General features: G+C 38.2%; 1 protein-coding gene across 1 annotated transcript in view; it reads left to right on the top strand.

The window, feature by feature from the left end:
- Positions 1 to 5,699: 5,699 nt before the first annotated feature.
- Positions 5,700 to 17,947, top strand: part of LOC131145169 (putative serine/threonine-protein kinase) — a 30,625-nt gene continuing 18,377 nt past the window's right edge. The window contains exons 1-4 of the mRNA XM_058094287.1: positions 5,700 to 5,788; positions 10,464 to 10,576; positions 11,355 to 11,565; positions 11,651 to 11,888. Of these exons, the coding sequence (XP_057950270.1) occupies positions 5,716 to 5,788; positions 10,464 to 10,576; positions 11,355 to 11,565; positions 11,651 to 11,888 (635 nt within the window). The 5' untranslated portion in view covers positions 5,700 to 5,715. The remainder of the gene's footprint in view (positions 5,789 to 10,463; positions 10,577 to 11,354; positions 11,566 to 11,650; positions 11,889 to 17,947) is intronic.

The following is a 17,947-nucleotide window of genomic DNA, read 5'->3' on the forward strand; positions in this document are numbered from 1 at the left end:
GGAATGGGAAACAGGGGAATGGGAAACGGGAGACTAGGTAAGTATCAACGTCAGCGGTAGTGAAGCACGAAGCGAGAGGAATGAAGTCTATAAAATAAAAATCACAAGTACGGGCATAAAGAATATAAAAAACACGGACAAGGAGATATCAACTTCCTCATGTTCCTCGGAAGTTGACAATTCGTCAGCGAACTCCCAGAGCTCCGAGGCGTTCGCATCGATGGCTATTTAATTCCAGGACCCTTGGCTTCTTGTGAAATGTCGATTTATTCTGTGCGAGTATTTGGCAATTTCCGTGTTGTTTGAGTTTATGGGAAGTAGGGTACTTCCTGTTTTCACTTATATTGATGGATCTGCAGTGAAATTTGGTGACCCTCATCTGGGCTCGCCGTAATTCGAGCTGGCTTAGTCAGGGTTATGGCAATCAGGTTATGTATGCTCTGAGCTGTAATGTGAGGGGCAGTTAGGGATGGAGGTATCTGAATCCATTACGTGACCTACTTTCTTGGGTGTGTTGAGGTGATGTTTACTTCTTCTTCTATTTTTTTTTTTCTTTTCTTTTCTGGGGAGAAGATATTCTTCCTTTTTCTTTTAGTCATCAACACGCAGGGAAAATGGGTTTTGGATGGGCAAGGTCTGTTTTGGGTGGGATGGAAGTTAGTTTGTGAGCCAAAAGAAGTGATGCTAGCTGTTTCCTTTTCATTTTTAGCTATACTGAAGTGCTAATAAATCCATTCTAATGTTTTATTCTGTGAAGGGGAATGCTTAAATTCCTTTTCTCAAAATCATGAATCTAAATGGAAGTATGACATATGGTGAAAAAAAAACGGCTATTTGAAATAAAGAAAAATGAAAAAGAAGAGTAGTAGTCCATGGTTGTTATGTGAACTGGGGATTCTTCTAAAGGGCAGCATTGCTCCTTTTAAAATTTAAAAGAATGGTGTGATGCTTTTGCCAACCCGGTACTAAGTTAGAATAATGGAGAGGAACTTTGGAATTTAGAGGAAGCAGAAATAAGACAAAATATGCATGCGCTTTCCAGTAATCCAGGAGGAATATTAGCGAGACAGTTCACTGATGATGAAGAAAATACACGCACTAGTAGCTTTCGACCTTGGATTCATCTGCAAGCTGAAGGCGAATTAACCGGGCTGTAATGCATAGAGTGAACCTCGGTGGGTAATACATCACCTGAGACGGCTGCAAAGTGTGTTTTGTGATGTTTTTGTTATTAATACATTAAATTACACAGGACGTTTTATAGGTAATTGACTAAAGTCAGCTATGCTCTCTGGATCCGCCATTGGCGACGCCGACGTCGCTTAGCTCTATCCCCAGAAAGTGGTCGAGTGAGACTGCTTCGTGGATGAGGGTTCTACCTGAAAGCTCCATAACCTGAAATACTTGCGGCTAAGTTAGGTGTAGCTCTGTCCACGTCGCTCAGGGAGGGCCGCCTACCTGGTGTGGGCATTGCCGCCTCGCACCGGTGCGCGATGGACTCAGCGTGAGGTTGTCGTGAGGGGCCGTGAATCGTTTAGCCAGAGGAGAGTAGCAGGGAAAAACGGGTGGGGAGCTCTAACATAACGTGGCCATGTGATCGTGAGTAGGATTTATAATTCTAACTTTGTCAAAAGACCCATGGCCATGATCGCATAAAATGGCCAAACAATGGATACATAAGCAACCCACCCTCGGGGACTTAAGGCTTGATTTTGTGGTGCATCATACTGAAAATGTGCGCACCGCATTAAACTTTTCCATTTATGTTGAAATTGGACGTGCATGAAATTTCTTCTCTCTCTCTCTCTCGCCTATCACTTCAGGTTCATCTATTTCATGGTCTGGATGTCTCTCTCTCTCTCTCCTCTCATGCAGCACGGGAGATGAGAAGTAAGAGAGACGAGGGGCAGAAGAAGAAAGGGAGCGGGAAGGAGGAGATAAAGGGGGAGGGAAACACATTCTTTTCCATTCATATTCACCCAACACCTACCACTACCGGATTACCACGCAACGTAATAAGAACGCCTCTAACACATGAAATTACACTATTACCTTACCACTCCTGCTTCACCTAAGCCTGGACTACACATAATCGATACTAGTTCACCTTAACCTCCCCCTAGGAAGGCACTACACACCACCACCCTCCCTTGATCCCATTCCTTTGAGCTCTTCTCTTCTGTCCGGTCCTGCTCTTGTCTCCATCCCAATTTCCGCTGTTGAACACCATTCGACCTCACTTTGACGTTGGGGCCTTCAAAGTACGAAGTCGACCTTGACTCTTCGCCGCGGTGCTTGAGTGGTACAAGCCCCCCGTTCATTGACAACACCAGGATTGACTTGAGAATTAAGCATCACATGAACCCCCTAAGAGGAGGCACACTCACACAATAGGACTGTTTTTCACGGCTTTGGATGTTTCGCGACTTGCATTTCTGTTGCCGGGGCTTTCAAGTGGCGCACTCTTCAGATTCTGGTCTGGTTGGTGGTAGAGCAACCATCAAACTGATCTTCTTACCATTCCGTGATGGACATATGTGTTTCATATCCTTGGTCCATGGTTTTAAACAGGCGCGATATTACGTAACGGGGTACGTAAGGGATTTTTGGGTCACATACCGTTTACCCACTGTGAACCGTGTTTGAGAGACAAATCACGGCATAGCAGCCGTTACAAACTGCGACCGTTACGCCCAAGGCCACTATGGTGGTATGGAACCGTTACAAGATGGAAACCATACCAAAATTTAGTTTATTTTTATTCTCACTTTCCCTTTTTTATATAATTTCAAATACCAAGTTGGCCAGAGGGGGAAGCTTATACAGCGGATGCAATGACACAAAAATTTACTCTTTTTTAACTACTCCACAATGGCTTAATAACATTTGAAAATAACTAACTTGTAGGAAATATTTCTTGATAATATAATAATGTGATAGTTCTGTCTATATTTTCAACTAACCTCTCTTTTATTATTTATATGGGTATTATTGGTTACTCTGTGTCTCCGATTAATGAGTGTTATAGGTATTTTGTTTTATCCTTCCTGAGCCCCATACGAATTTATCACAGCTAAGCACAATGAGACGTCTACCTACGCACACATTCATTTTTTATCCCTGGTGGTTTACGCCACATGTAACCCCTTGTTTGCCCTCACCAACTCCTTAGTTACTCGAAACTCAAGATCCCAACTCCACTAACCTTCTTTTAAGAAGGGTTAAAGCTTAACCACATGCCAGTATGCTATATGCCCAGGGTGTGTGTGATCCAACATTCACCCGTTACCCCCATTTCCCATTATGTCAATCGGCTACTCCTGCTTACCGTTCACCGTTACGTTCCGTTCCGCTACCGTCCCGCGCTTTAAAACCATTGCTGATCCCCCCAACATCCAAACAAGGAGAACCAAGGGGTGCATAGCCAAAGTCCTGGTTTCTGATCACACAAACATTCTCAAATACTCCCTCATGGGAAGGGAAAAACCAAGCATCTTCACAACTGTAGAGTTATTAACCCAAGATATCCCATAAGGTTGTGGGTGAGGTTCCACATGACGTTGATGTGGTTGACCCATTTCTAGAAACCACCTCGTTAGAGAGTTCCCTCAATGAAATGTGCAAACTTGTTACACACTTGATAAAGGTGTGAAAAAGCTGGAAATTGTGCTCAAAGTTTGATAAATGGCACTCCTTTTCCCAATAATTTGTCACCATATTGCTGGATTTATACATATATATTCTGCAACCATATATCACCAAATGCCCTTACACAATTTGCTAACAGTCCTCAACCTATTCATGCAAAACCACAAACTTCACTCTCAATTTCTTCAAAACAATCTTCAGCTAAAACAAACTCTCATAAACAACTTACAAATGGCAGCAAATGGCAGTACTTTGGTCTGATTCTTGATGTTGGCAATCAAATTTCTAGCCTTTCTTATCAAATTATCACACTTCCTCGCAAAATATCATGTCCACAATCAAAATTTCATGCTGCAGATGAAAATATCATGGAGAAAAACCAAAATATCGTCTATTCTGGCAGTTCTCCACTTGCAAGTTGCTGGTGCATGGGGCATGTGCGCTGCTGGTGAGGCGGCTTTAGTGATGAAACTCTGGCTGCTGGAAGATCGGGGGCTGGTGAGTCTGGCGGTGGTGTGTCAAAATAATTCTGGAAAAGCTGGATTTTGAAGGTGGCGATGTGGTAACCTTGTGGTGGAAGTGAGATACCATGTGTGCGTAAGCCTGGGATGAAATTTGTTAGTCGCTTTTGGTGGTTTGTTTGATGTGTTAAGTGTTGTGAAAATATCCAGCGAAAGAGGTATGAAAAACTGAGGAGGAAGGCGAGGAACAAGGAATTTGGAAAAGTTCAGAACTCTTTGTTTTTGTTTTTATTTTTGCTTTTTTATTTTTATTTTTATTTTTATTTTGAAGACTGAAATTTCAGAACAGAGAACAAGAAATCAGAATAAAAGAGATATAGGAGTGAGGGAGAAGCATGAATTCAGAAATGAATAGACGCTGGCAGAAGGGGAAATTACTGGACAGCACTGATGGCAGGTCAGCGACAGCAGGCCAGCCCAGCGACGAAGAATCAGCAGCACCGCGAGGCAGTCGCGCCAAACCGAGCAACGAGGAGGAGAGAACAGAAAGAATGAGGGAGGAAACCAAACTTATTGCAGAACCACACTTGAGACTATAAACGATGTTACGAGATAAAGGCCCACGACCTGGAGTGCAGAACCCGAGACGCGAGCGAGAGAGAGAGAGGAAGATGGCGGAAATTGAACGGCAGCCTGGTTGATGGCTTGGGCGTTGACACCCCATGATGTGTGCCTGGCGCATCACAAGCTCTGCAGCCCATGGAGAAGTCGGCGAGTAGAGGGTACGCAGAAAGACGTCCGAGGGAGTAGAGGAGAGAGGAGATACACGGGGGAACCACATGTTTTGTTTCAATTCAAATTTCAATGACAACTACCTCATGCATTGTTTTCACTTACTTTTTATGAGAAAGCCTCAAATGCGTGGAAAAAAAACCTATCTCTAAAACTACATGACTTACAACAAGCCCCCAAAATACATAACTCTACTCATTAAACTGAAACACTTACGCTATTAACTAACCCCCACATCCCTGCCCCCAATTATCGGAAGGATTCTCCAGATAGGTCTCATGGGCTTGCTTTGTCCGACATATCTGTTCGATTGCTGTCTCTCTCTCTCTCTCAACGTAATAGGGCCCATCTCTTCCATGGTACATTGGCTGATTCCTTGTGTAGGATATACAACAGTGCGGTTTATTAATATCTTGGTCTTTGATTTTTGCTGCTTTCTTTCATATCTGTTTTTTTTTTGTTAGTATTAAGTTTGCTTCCTATAAGTTTTGTCTTATTGTTGCTTAGCTAAAGGTTTATTAAACCGGCCATAATTTTGCTGTAATCTAGTTTTGATCTTCACGTGTTAGTACAGCAAAGCTGCAGTACATTGGTTAATGCTATTTCTTCTTCTTCTTCTTCTTCCTCTCTCTCTTCTGTTTTTATTTGTTTATTTTTGGTTTTGGGTGTGGGGGGGGGGGGGGAGGGGGGGGGGGGGAGAGAGGGGGTTTATATGTCTTGACAAGTTGTTGGTCCATATTGAATTACAGATTTTTTCAGTAAATCTATAACTAAACAATATGGAAAAAAATGCAGTCATATATTTCGAACAGGTATGAATTGTAGCTGCTTTGGTGCCCCAGTTTCAAAAAGAAAAAGGAATGCTCATGCTGATATGGAAGGAGAAGGTAATGTCCAAGTCAAGCTTTCATTTATCACATTCTATTCTCTTATAGACCTAGAAGTTAATACATATCCAGATTTATATGGTTGTAATACAATAATTATACATTATTTATTTCATTATTCTAACAATAAATGTTTTTTAATGTCCTAAATCTTCTTACACATAGCCGGTCCTAAGCCCGGGTAAAGGAAAACGGTTGCGTTAGGTAGTAGAAACTTGTTAGATTAGATCTTTATGAAATGAATCCTTACCAGTTATGCATTGGGGCATCCCCTATGAGCAATGCGTTGCATTTGGACTACATGGGTGCAGTGAGAAATGGGCAAGGGTGGGCTAGGTCATCGCCTTGAAGTGATGTTTTGTGCTGGCTGTTGGGTACAGTGCCAAATATGTGAGGGTTCTTACAACATTTTGGACTTGAACGGGTAAAGAAGTTAGTTCAGGGGAATAGGGCTAGATTAGTAACATGTAATATAGGGACACTAATGGGTAAAAGTATGGAGATAGTTGACACAATGTTTAGAAGAAAATTATTGTATTCCTGCAAAATATTATGTGGGTAGGGGACAAAGTTAGAGAAATTGAAAAATTAGGATTTAGAAAAGAAAAAATAAGAATGGGGTAGGAATCATAGTAGCCAAAGACCTAAAAAATAGTTTTGTAGATGTTAAAAGAGTTAATCATAAAAATCAAGATGGTTTTAGGCTAAACTAGGAGGGTAGATTGTTTATCATGATAATATTGTAAAATTATCCTAGGTGAAAGTTTAACTACACAACATAGAAATCTAATGTTAGATATATATTGAAAAATGAAAGAGAAAAGGTAACATAAATCAATGCAAGAGAACTATTTGGTGGAACCTAAAGGGATAAAATATAATAAAATTCAAATATAAAATGATCAAAGAAAGGTGATTGGACAATAGGGATAGTGCAAACGCAAACATGCTTTGGAGTAGGATGCCCAAAAGAGATTTTATTTGAACTTAGAGGATTCTTGGCTAGTACAGAAAGTTGGTAGTGTAATCAAGATGTCCAAAAAGTGATGGAGATAAAAATAATTTGCTTTTAGACATGGCAAAGATATAGAAACATGGAAAATTTAAAAAAATAAAGAGACAAGAAAAGATTAAAAAAAAAAGGTTGTTAGTGAAATTAAACATAGAGCATATAATAATTTAGATGTTAGATTAGATACAAAAGAATGGGAAAGAGGCATATTTAAACTTGCTAAAGCTAAAGAAAGAAACAGCAAGAACCTAAGGAATGTAAAATATATAAAAATGAGGATGATAATGTCTTGGTTAAAGATGGAAGCATAAAAGAAAGATGAAAAAGTTGTTTTAATAAGTAGTTTAATCAAAACCAAGTAAAAGGATTGAACTTAGAATCAACGGAGGAGAAAGCTAAAAATTTGAGCTTTATTCACAAAATTAGGGTTAGTGAAGTTAAGTTTGCACTGAGTACTAAAGAGGATAAAAAATGGAAAAGCTATGGGACCAAATGACATCCCAATTAAAGTTTGGAAATGGTTATATGATGAGGGAAATCATATGGTTAACTAATTTATTTAACAGAATTATAAAAACTGCGAAAATACTAGTGGTAAGAAGGAAAAACACTTTAACACCTATATACAAAAATAAATGAGATATTTAAAATTGTAATAACTATCATGAAATTAAACTTATGAGTCATAAAATGAAACTTTGGGAAAGGATAATTGAACAAGGATTGAGGTTAGAAATGAATGTTTCAAAAAATAAATTTGGTTATATGACTAGGAGATTGAGTACACAAGCTATATATCGTTTAAGAAGATCAATGGAAAAATTTAAGGAAAAGAAGAAGGACTTGCATATAGTTTTTATTAACTTAGAAAAGGTCTATGATAGGGTACCTAGAGAAGTTCTATGGTCGGTTTTAGAAAAAGGAATATGTAGTTGGTAAACTGATTTTCATTAAGGATGTGTACGTTGTTGGAACAGAAGAATAGAAAAACAGAAAAAAGCAAAGAAGAAAAATACTGAAAAATGCCTCTTTAATTTACTGACTTGATGAAAAAATTACATATATAAAAAGCTACAGTGCTACAGTTCTTTTTGCTGGATTTTTGAGATTCTTTTCTATTTTTTCACTACTTAAAATGACTGGGATAAGGCCACTATTTATAGGGTAGAGTACATGGGGAATAGATGGGAAATTTTAATATTCTAGGAACTTAACAACTCATTGAATAAACCTAGAAACAAGGCAAAGAATATGACAAGTTCCTAGACTAAATAACTCACTCCTGTGCTATTAATGGATGACAGCTGTATTCCACTTTGAAAAACTGAACAGAACTTTGAATAAAAATCACACTGGCTGCCACTTGCTGACTGAATAATTTTATTGCTGAATGTTCTGCTGATTGTAAGCTGAGTTGTCTGCTGACTTTTCAACTAAATAACTGAATTAACTAACTTCAGTAGGTTCACGGCTTTCTCACATACGTTATGGTAATGACTAGCCTTAGGACTACAGGTAGAGAGTCTTGGGAATTTCCAATCATGGTAGGTGTACATCAAGGATTTGCCTTGATATTCTATTGTTTTGTATTAGTGTTGAATGAACTTACCAAGAATATCCAAAATGAGGTCTGATGATGTATGTTATTTGTAGATGATACTGTCTTGATTGATGAAACTAGGGATGGAATAGAACCTAAGTAAGAATTATGGAGAGAAACTTTAGAATTTAGAGGTTTCGGATAAATAGAAATAAGACAGAGTATATGTGATTCAATTTCTGTCGTGGTATGAGGAATATTGGAGAAGAGATTAAACTTGAGGGTCTAGAGATTAAAAGCACTACTAGATTTAGATAACTTGGATCTATTATGCAAGTTGAAGGAGGAATTGGAGAAGATGTTATACATAAAGTTAATGTCGGAGGTAAAATGGAGAAGTGTTTTGGGTTTCTTGTGTGATTGTAGAATACTCTTAAAATTAAAACGAAAGTTTTATAAGACAACTATAAGACTAGCTACACTATATGTATAGAATGTTGGGCAACTAAGAGTGAAAGTTTCCAAAATGAGAATGCTAAGGTGGATGAGTGGTATAACGTTAAAAGATAAATGAAGGAATAAACATATTTGCAGTAACTTAGGCATAGTGCCCATAGAAAACACGATAAGGGAAGGGGTGGCTTGGATGGTTTGCATGATGCATGCCAAATAGTGCACTAGTGAGAGAGAGTGAGTTAGTTATTGTTAGTGTAATAAAAGGGCAAGGGTAGACCTAAAATAATTTGGAATGAGATAGTAAGAAAGGATTTAATAACCTTTAAATTGTTGGAGAAAATTGCCTACAATTGTGTAAATTGGGGGAAAAGGATTCATGTAGCTGACCCCACCTAGTGGGACTTAAGGTTTGCTTTGTTATTGTTGTTGTCTTTAGTAATGAGTGCACCTAGTAGATTCTTAGATGATTTTTTTTTTTTTGGTTATTGGTTGTCTCATGTTTGTATTCACTATTTATTTACTCTTTTTTTTTTTAAGAAACAAGTCTGTTGTGTTATGCATTGGATTTCAAATGAATCCATGCACTGCACCTTTAACGTTCATTATGTAATTTTTTAATGGTATTTGTTAAAATAAGGACATTCTAGTGTTTCAAATTATATCTGTTCTTATTTCTTTCTTATTGTGGTGATTATGGCATGTTACACTACAATTAGAACCCCAAAGTTGATGGTGGGAAATCTATGTTAAGCCAACATGGTAACATGTCCATATTCAACTAATATAATGTTGCTTCATGTTTCCAAAATATTTCTTAAAGATTTAGTTTAAATTTCAATAGATTGTGTTGATCACAAATAGGACCTGGTTTTTATGCTGTGCGAAAATATATCAGATCAGGAGTTGTGTTTGCTTGTTGGTTCACCAGAAGAAAAAACATTTAGATGATGCTCATTAGCTTACAAAAAATTGATTATGCTAGCTGATTGTGGCAGTTTTTGGCTCTCTTGTGGACCCATTGCACCTGTATATGGACCTTAAAAGCAAAGGCATGCTCAACCTTCGATCCCTTTCTTCAATTATCTTCCAAATCTTTTAGTCTAATCCTTTCTTCTTAGTAATAACTTGGCACTTGCCCCCTTCATATTGGGAAAAAAATAAAAAAATAAATAAAGATGTTGTAATCAGTAAAAAACATGACATGGGAACTCCTATGGTATACGTACTTTATTCATAATCAATTGGAAAGATTTGGGCTTAATCTGATTGATGAAGTTTGTGATTTGAGTAGCCATCCTCTGTCTTTGACACACTGGTCATAGCTACCTCAAACATCTATTTACAGAAAATGATAACCAGGGTTAACTTGGACAGATTGATTGGGTGCTTCATCTATAGCTTGATGATGGCTATTGAAAGATCAAAAGATTTAAGAACATCTTGGAGATTAGTATGACTTCATTGGATTCAATGCATCATCTTTATTTGGTTATGATTTGGGGAATGGATTATATAGAGGCATGCCAGGTTGCTACAGCTTCAAATGAACTGCAGTAGAGATAATTTTGTATTGTTATTGTAACTCAAACTGTAATTTGTGATGTAGATAGATTCTATTTCTTCTATATGATTTTCATTGTATTTCTCCTCTTTTCCCTTTTGACTAGTGCATTCGCTTGGGAATGTCAAAAATTTCCCCTACAAAGAGTTACAGTTAGCAACAGATTCTTTTCATTCAAGAAACAAGATAGGGCGAGGAGGTTTTGGAACTGTTTACAAGGTATTCAGTTTGGCTACTGGTTACTATTTTAAAAGGTTTGATTTTTACAGTTGAACTGGTCTTGAGAATTCAAGCAGATATGCAGCTATGTAGATGTTTGCATTTGCATGCCTCTTATTTCTTTCTTGTGCCATTGTTCTGAACATTTTATTTGATAATCTATGTGACAGACAATTAGGACAGAGAGGTTTCATTGATGTGGTAAAGGGCCTGCTTATGGATTATCACCTAGAAACCAGAAACCTAACTGGTCATGATGTGTTTAGTATCTACAGCATTTCAGAGATATAATCTTCTGTTATGGATATTATATTATAGTTCAGAAATATTATTTTCATATAGAATGTTTATTAAGGAGAGGATTGATGTTCTATAATTTTTAGGGTAATGAAACTCTTGATTGGTTACCTTGCTAGATGTTATCATCTACTTCTCTCAATGGCACAAGTTATTATTAATAAAAATCTTGTTAAACAAAATTAGTTGGCAATCAATATGGATTGGCTTTGGGGATAAATGTTCCTTATATATTAGAGTATTCAAACACACATTGTCTTTCTAGATATTATGCAATTTCTTCTGTCTTGGGCACTTTTTATGCTTATCATCATAAACTTTGCCGTAGAAAAGAAGCCAGCTTCTTGGGTTGGGTTTCATTACTTTTGATAATCTATGATCAGATACTGACTTCTGATTTGATACTCGGATATGAGGAATATTCTATTAATCACATGTTCATAGGATTTATTTCTAATTAAATATATTATGGTCTTGCTAGGGAACCCTAAAAAATGGAACACAAGTTGCTGTGAAGACTCTTTCTGCTGAGTCAAGGCAGGGGTTGCGTGAATTTTTGGCTGAAATTGTTACTATATCAAATGTCAAGCATCCAAACCTCGTTGAGTTACTTGGATGCTGTGTTGAAAGAGCTAATCGGATTTTGGTCTATGAATATGTAGAAAATAATAGTCTTGACCGTGCGTTATTAGGTACGTGATTATATGGAAGGCAAAAAATATATCTTTGTGACTAGGGGAACTCCAACAATGTAATTTATTGTCCTTGTGCTTGCAGGTCCGAAGAATGAACACATCCAACTGGACTGGGGAAGAAGATCTGCAATTTGCATAGGTACTGCAAGGGGTCTTGCTTTCCTTCATGAAGAACTTGTGCCACATATTGTGCACAGAGACATCAAAGCCAGTAATATACTTCTTGACAGAGACTTTATGCCGAAGATTGGAGATTTCGGCTTGGCTAAACTTTTCCCAGATAATATCACTCACATCAGCACACGAATAGCAGGAACAACGTACGTTATGTTTTAAAATTTTAAGTTAGAGATTTGAGTGCTATTTTTTGTTAGATGTAGGATCTTCCTTGTTTTTTTTGCTCAAAATTAGAGTGCTGGTTAAATTTTAATTTAAGATTTTTGTTGCTTTCAGGCGTCAGCAGTTGTTGTGGACAAAGCATTAGGTAGTTAACTCAGAATTTTCTGCAGTGGAATTCCACTATAGTAGATGAGTTTTTAACATGGATTTTAGAGGTGAAACCCTAAGAATAGGTGTGCTTTTTGTCCTGCAATCATTGACAATGGGACTGTCATGGTTTGCGCTTCAGGAGTTACAAACATGATAATAGAACTGCTTCCTGTGATGCCCTTAGAATGATAAGGCATTTGTCCTGTTGTGGATGTGAAATAGAAAAGAATGACAAGGGCAAGGGAAGTGTAATAAAAAGAGGAAAGCAAATATGAGTTTTAGAAAAGTGATTCACTTGCCTAATGCACCACTGCACAAACAGATGCTACTATTTTTAGTGGAGCTCAAAAGATGGGCATTTCATTATTACATACTGATTTGATTGTGTGTAGGGCTGCAAATGAGAGCTTTGACCAGCTTGAGCTCAGCTTGATTGCTTGAAAGAGATCTCGAGCTCGGATCGAGTTTGACTCAACTAAATCTCGTTTCACATTAATAGACAAGCTGAGCTTGAGCATAGCTTGAAAGCTCGAGTTCAAGCTCAAAATCGACTTGACTGAAGCTCGTTTTAAATGAATAAATGAGTAGAGCCAATAAACTAGTTCAAGATAATTGATATCAAGATAATTTGAAATATATTTCAAAATTTAGAAATCAAATATTTTATCAAGCTTAATATCAAGTAGATCACAAGCTAGTAACGAGTTAGTAAACAAACTGGCTAGCAAGTTGGCTCAACAAGCTGGTAAATGAGCCCAGGCTCATGCTCAGCTCGTTTAGTTGACGATCTTGAAATTGGAGTTTGAGCTCGGATCATTTAACTTAGTAAACGAGTTCAAGAGATCCATTTCTGAGTCAAACACTAAGTAGCTCATGAGCGGCTCAGCTTGTTTGCAGCCCTATGCATGTGTGTGAGTGATGAGGCCAACAGTGAATTAAAGCCCCATGGCATTTTCCCAACACTGACATTCAATGAGATTGGAAGGTGCAACTCCACAAACCTTTGGCTCAACGTTATGCTCATTTCTGGCATTATTTGCTAGACGCACATATAGCTATATTTTTTTACATGTGGAAGTCAAAATAGCGACCATTTGCAATAGAAATCCTAATATTAGAATTTAATTTTTTTTGGAAGGAGGTAAGATGAATATATTAGGTCAAAAGGGGAGCAATGCAAAAGAGAGACCTATTCAAAACTTGAACAAAAAAAAAAAAAGCAGGAAAAAATCTAGATTCTAATCTTGCTTAAACCATAGCATCTACTTTTCATGTCATACAGAATAAAGGAAGCAATAGAATGAAAATGTTAGCATTCCTTATCTTCCTGATTTCATAGTCACCAGAAAACGCTAACACCGTAGGGGACCATGTATTGGTACGAATGCTCCGAATGTGGTACATTTTCGTTCCATAATGCTAAATCTGACAACTCAAAATTTTAATTCAATATTTTTCACATAGAAAAAATTTTAATTACTTAAAAATAGGAATTATCATATTTATTTCATTTTCTGTCATTAATCTATTTCAGAGCAGAAAATCTCTTCTTGATTTAGGAATACCTCAACATCCTCTCCAAAATGCCATTACACTTTTTCACCAATTTATCTATTCAAGTATACCCTTAATGTTCCATATTTTAGAGCATATGTCGTTCTGTGATTCTGTTCCCATTCCATGAACCAAAACGTTCCATGTTGTAAGTCGCATTGCCAGGTATGAGACTGAAGGAGCCCCCACCAACTTGTCAATGATTGGATAATTGGAATTAGAAGACAGCCGAGCTAGGTCCTTATTCCAATTATAGTGCAAAGAACTTTGCAAAACACACCTTTAGTGAAATCACAAGCGAAGGCCAGACGATCACTGCTTTCCGTATGAAAATGCAGTAGGGGTTAATAGAATTGTTCCATCTTGGCATATGTCGTTCTGTGATTCTGTTCCCATTCCATGAACCAAAACGTTCCACGTTGTAAGTCGCATTGCCAGGTATGAGACTGAAGGAGTTCACACCAGCTTGTCAATGATTGGATAATTGGAGTTAGAAGACAGCCGAGCTAGGTCCTTATTCCAATCATAGTGCAAAGAACTTTGCAAAACGCACCTTTAGTGAAATCACAAGCAAAGGCCATAGGATTGCTGCTTTCCGTACGAAAATGAGGTAGGGGTTAATGGAATTGTTCCATCTTGGCACTCTGTCAAGTGTGCCCAATCTATTATAAATGCCTAGTTAGCATAAAAATGCATGTCCAGGAAGTAGGGACATTATGCTTGAACCAGATTGAAGAATACTAGCTGTCATAGGGTCTAAGTTCACGCCACATGTCTTGACACAGTGATGGCACCAAGTGGCTCACTTGGCTAAGACAATGACAGTATGACACAATCTCAAACTTATTGGTTAATCCTACTAGTGTGTAAAGAAGTATGACATATCCAAGCAACAAATGACATACACAAGGCAACAATTTACAGGAGGAACACCTCCTAACCTTATTCAAAGACAGGGATTACACACTCATTACATGCTCAGGAACACCATGCATGAATTCCCTCCAATGTCCCACGCCAACCACATGTCATATTCATACAGTTGACACACCCAACTGTCCAGGATTTTCAATTGACAACCCCAACTGCGTAGGTTGTGCTGGATGCAGCCAGCATTTGCCAACAAGGCATCACCAACTATGTGATGCAGGGGCAGCATCAAGGTTCTGCAGACATGGGAGAGATTAGAAGAAATATGAGAGAGGAAGGGAGGGGAAGGGAGGAGATACCAAGGAGAAACTCACATTCAATTCCAATTTAAATTCATTAATAGCTAACTTACAACATGGCTTTCACACACTATTTATAAGATAGCCTACACACATAAAATTACACACATACCCCTAAAACTACATGAATTACAAACAAACCCATACTTTAGACATATATTACAAACAACCCCCATATACACATAATCTTGTTCTAATTAACACTAAACACACATAATAAACTACTAACTTAACCCAACAATTGTCAATCTGATCCTTCTCAAGTAGTCTCCAACGTGGATTTTCCCAAGGTCTTGCTTCTTGTTCTACATCAAATCTTTGTCAGTTGGAAAAAGTTCGGCCTTGAATTTTGAAATGTTGGAGGGTCAAAAGTAAGAAGCAAACTTGGACTCTTCAAAAGCCAGCACTTGAATGAGACAAGAAACCATGTTCCATTGGCAGCACCATAGACTTGACTTGAGAATTAGCATCAATGAACTCATGGGGGATGACAAACTCTAAAATAGGAATGAAAGACTTTGGATGTCTTCAAACACATTCATTGCCTTGCTTGTAGTGTCTTCAAGTTGAGTAACCTTTACCTGATCAATAGTCTCATATTCTTTTTCCTAGTTGGTTGATAAAGCAGGCTTCACAATGATTTTCTTTCCATTATAGTGGAAGACATAGGTGTTCTCATGTCCTTGAGTGGCACCCAAATCATCCAACCAAGAAGAAACAAGAGTAATGGTCAATCTTCGTAGGAGCCTCACATCTTTCGCAAATATGTATTGTAGAGTTATCAACCCAAGATATCACATAAGAATCTGGGTAAGGTTCCGGATGAAGCTGCATTCGAGTGGCTCCATTTATGGAAACCACTTTCATTGGACTTCTTCCATCAATGATGATTTTGCAAACCTTTTCTCTGCATTTGAGAAAGGTGTCGAAAAGCTTAAAATTGTACCCAAAGTTAGGCGAATGGCATTCCTTTTTACTATAATTTGTCACCGTGTTGCTGAATTTATGCATATACATGCTGCAGCTATATATCATCACTTTTAACACAATTTCCCACAAGCCTTACTGCCAATTTCTCAAAAACTATCTTTAATTCACCTTGATATTGATTGTCCTGCTGAAATGAAACAAATTCACGAAGAAAACTCACAAATTACAGCAAGAAAAAAACCTGACTTTTGATGTTGGCAGCGACAATTTCAGGTTTTCGTGCCAAATTATCACCCTTGCTTGCAATATGTTGTGTCCACAAGCACAATATCTCCTTGCAGATCAAAATATAATGGAGAAAACCCAAAATATTGTGGCTGGAGCAAATTCTCGTGAAACTGGAACTAGGAGAAGACTCGGGCAGAATCCCACTGTTAGGTCACTGGCGCGTGGGACGCATGAGCCACTGCTGGAGACTTTCTGGTGATGAGTTTTGGGGCTTAGGGAGTAGAGGGATGGGGAGTATAGTGGTGTGATGAGAAAAGCACAGGAGATTAGGGTTTTCGAAGTGCCAACGGCTGGAAATGTTTTGGCTGGTGCATGGAGTGTCCTATGGTGGTCAGACGGCAATGAAAATATGAGGGTGAGGGTTTCACGGGGTTTTGTTTTCAATGGGATGGGTGGTGTTGCAGGAAGAGGTCTGGAAGGTGGTTTTTTGAAAAATGGGGACACTGATGGAATTCCAGAAAATGTTCAGAAATTGCAGAAAACTGTTTTTTTTTTTGTGTTTTTTTTTTAACTGAAACTTCAAAACAGAAAACCAGAAGTTTGAATCAGAGAGATAGGAGGGAGTAAGAAGCATGGTATCAAAAAGAGACCAGTGAAGAAGATAGAAGAAGGGAGAAGGAGGGAAGAGGAAGAAGAACAGAGATCAGAATAGGAAAGAGGGAGTTCGTATCAGAAAACAAGAAAGGAAAGAAAACTGAGAGAACAAAGGGAATTATGGAGACAGAAATAGAAGAAGAAGAGAAGGAGAAGAGGAACAAAGAAGAAGAAAGAGGGCAGAATGCTGCTAGGCAACAGGGAATTAAGGACAGGACAAGAGACTGGAACAGAGAAAAGAAAGAAGAAGAGTGAAGGAAGAAGAAGAAGAGAGGAGGAGAAGGTTGAGAGAGAATGGGTGGACTGACATGGAAAATAGAGATCGATATTGGGCTCTGATACCAAATGATGCAGGTGCAGCATCAAGGTTCTGCAGCCATGGAGAAATTAGAAGAGATAGAAGAGAGGAATGAAAGGGAAGGGAGGGGAGAGGAGATACCCCAGGGGGGGGGGACTCATGTTCAATACCAATTCAAATTCATCAACAACGAACTTACAGCATGGCTTTAAGACTGTTTAAAAGATAGCCTAAACACATAAAATTACACACATACCCTAAAACTACATGAAATTACAAACTCATACTTTACACAAATATTACAAAAACCCCCAAATACACATAATCTTGTCTAATTAATACTAAACACATCATAAACTACTAACTTAACCAAACAATTATTAATCTGATTCTTCTTAAGTAGTCTCCAAAATGGATCTTCCCAAGTTCTTGCTTCTTGTCTTACATCACTATGTCTACAATTATGTGGCTGGCAACATGCCTGAATGTCAACCGACTCAACCCACGAATTTATCCTTCAGACAAACCTGTATGTCATCCTTACAAGGAAAATTGTCAAGTAACTGCCCTGCTTAGTCAACATGTCAACACTGTAGCATTTGACTTTGACACTGCACACAGCCTATGGGTCAACACCTGGTATCATGCATGGTTTGCCCTTAACCATGACTTATTCCATGTACGAGCAGCATCATATGTCAATGAAGCACTTGATATATCCGAGTTAATCATCCGACCATGTCAACCGAAACCAACCACTGTAACACCTTGTCAAGGACCATAGCCCTAAAAATGTCCATCCATGACCATGTCGAGTAGGCAACTTAGAATCTATGTGAAAAAACAACGTAAATTGTCAATTCATTGAATGTCAAGATAACCCATGATAGGCCATCTTGTTTTTTTGCCTTGGCACATGAGTTAAATGCCGTGTGCCTTGGCAATGTCAAAGCAATCAAGGGTCCAACACTTGCTGACTTGATCAACTTTATCACTA

The sequence above is a fragment of the Malania oleifera genome, chromosome 12 (genome assembly GCF_029873635.1).
Source record: "Malania oleifera isolate guangnan ecotype guangnan chromosome 12, ASM2987363v1, whole genome shotgun sequence".
Classification (NCBI taxonomy): Eukaryota; Viridiplantae; Streptophyta; class Magnoliopsida; order Santalales; family Ximeniaceae; genus Malania; species Malania oleifera.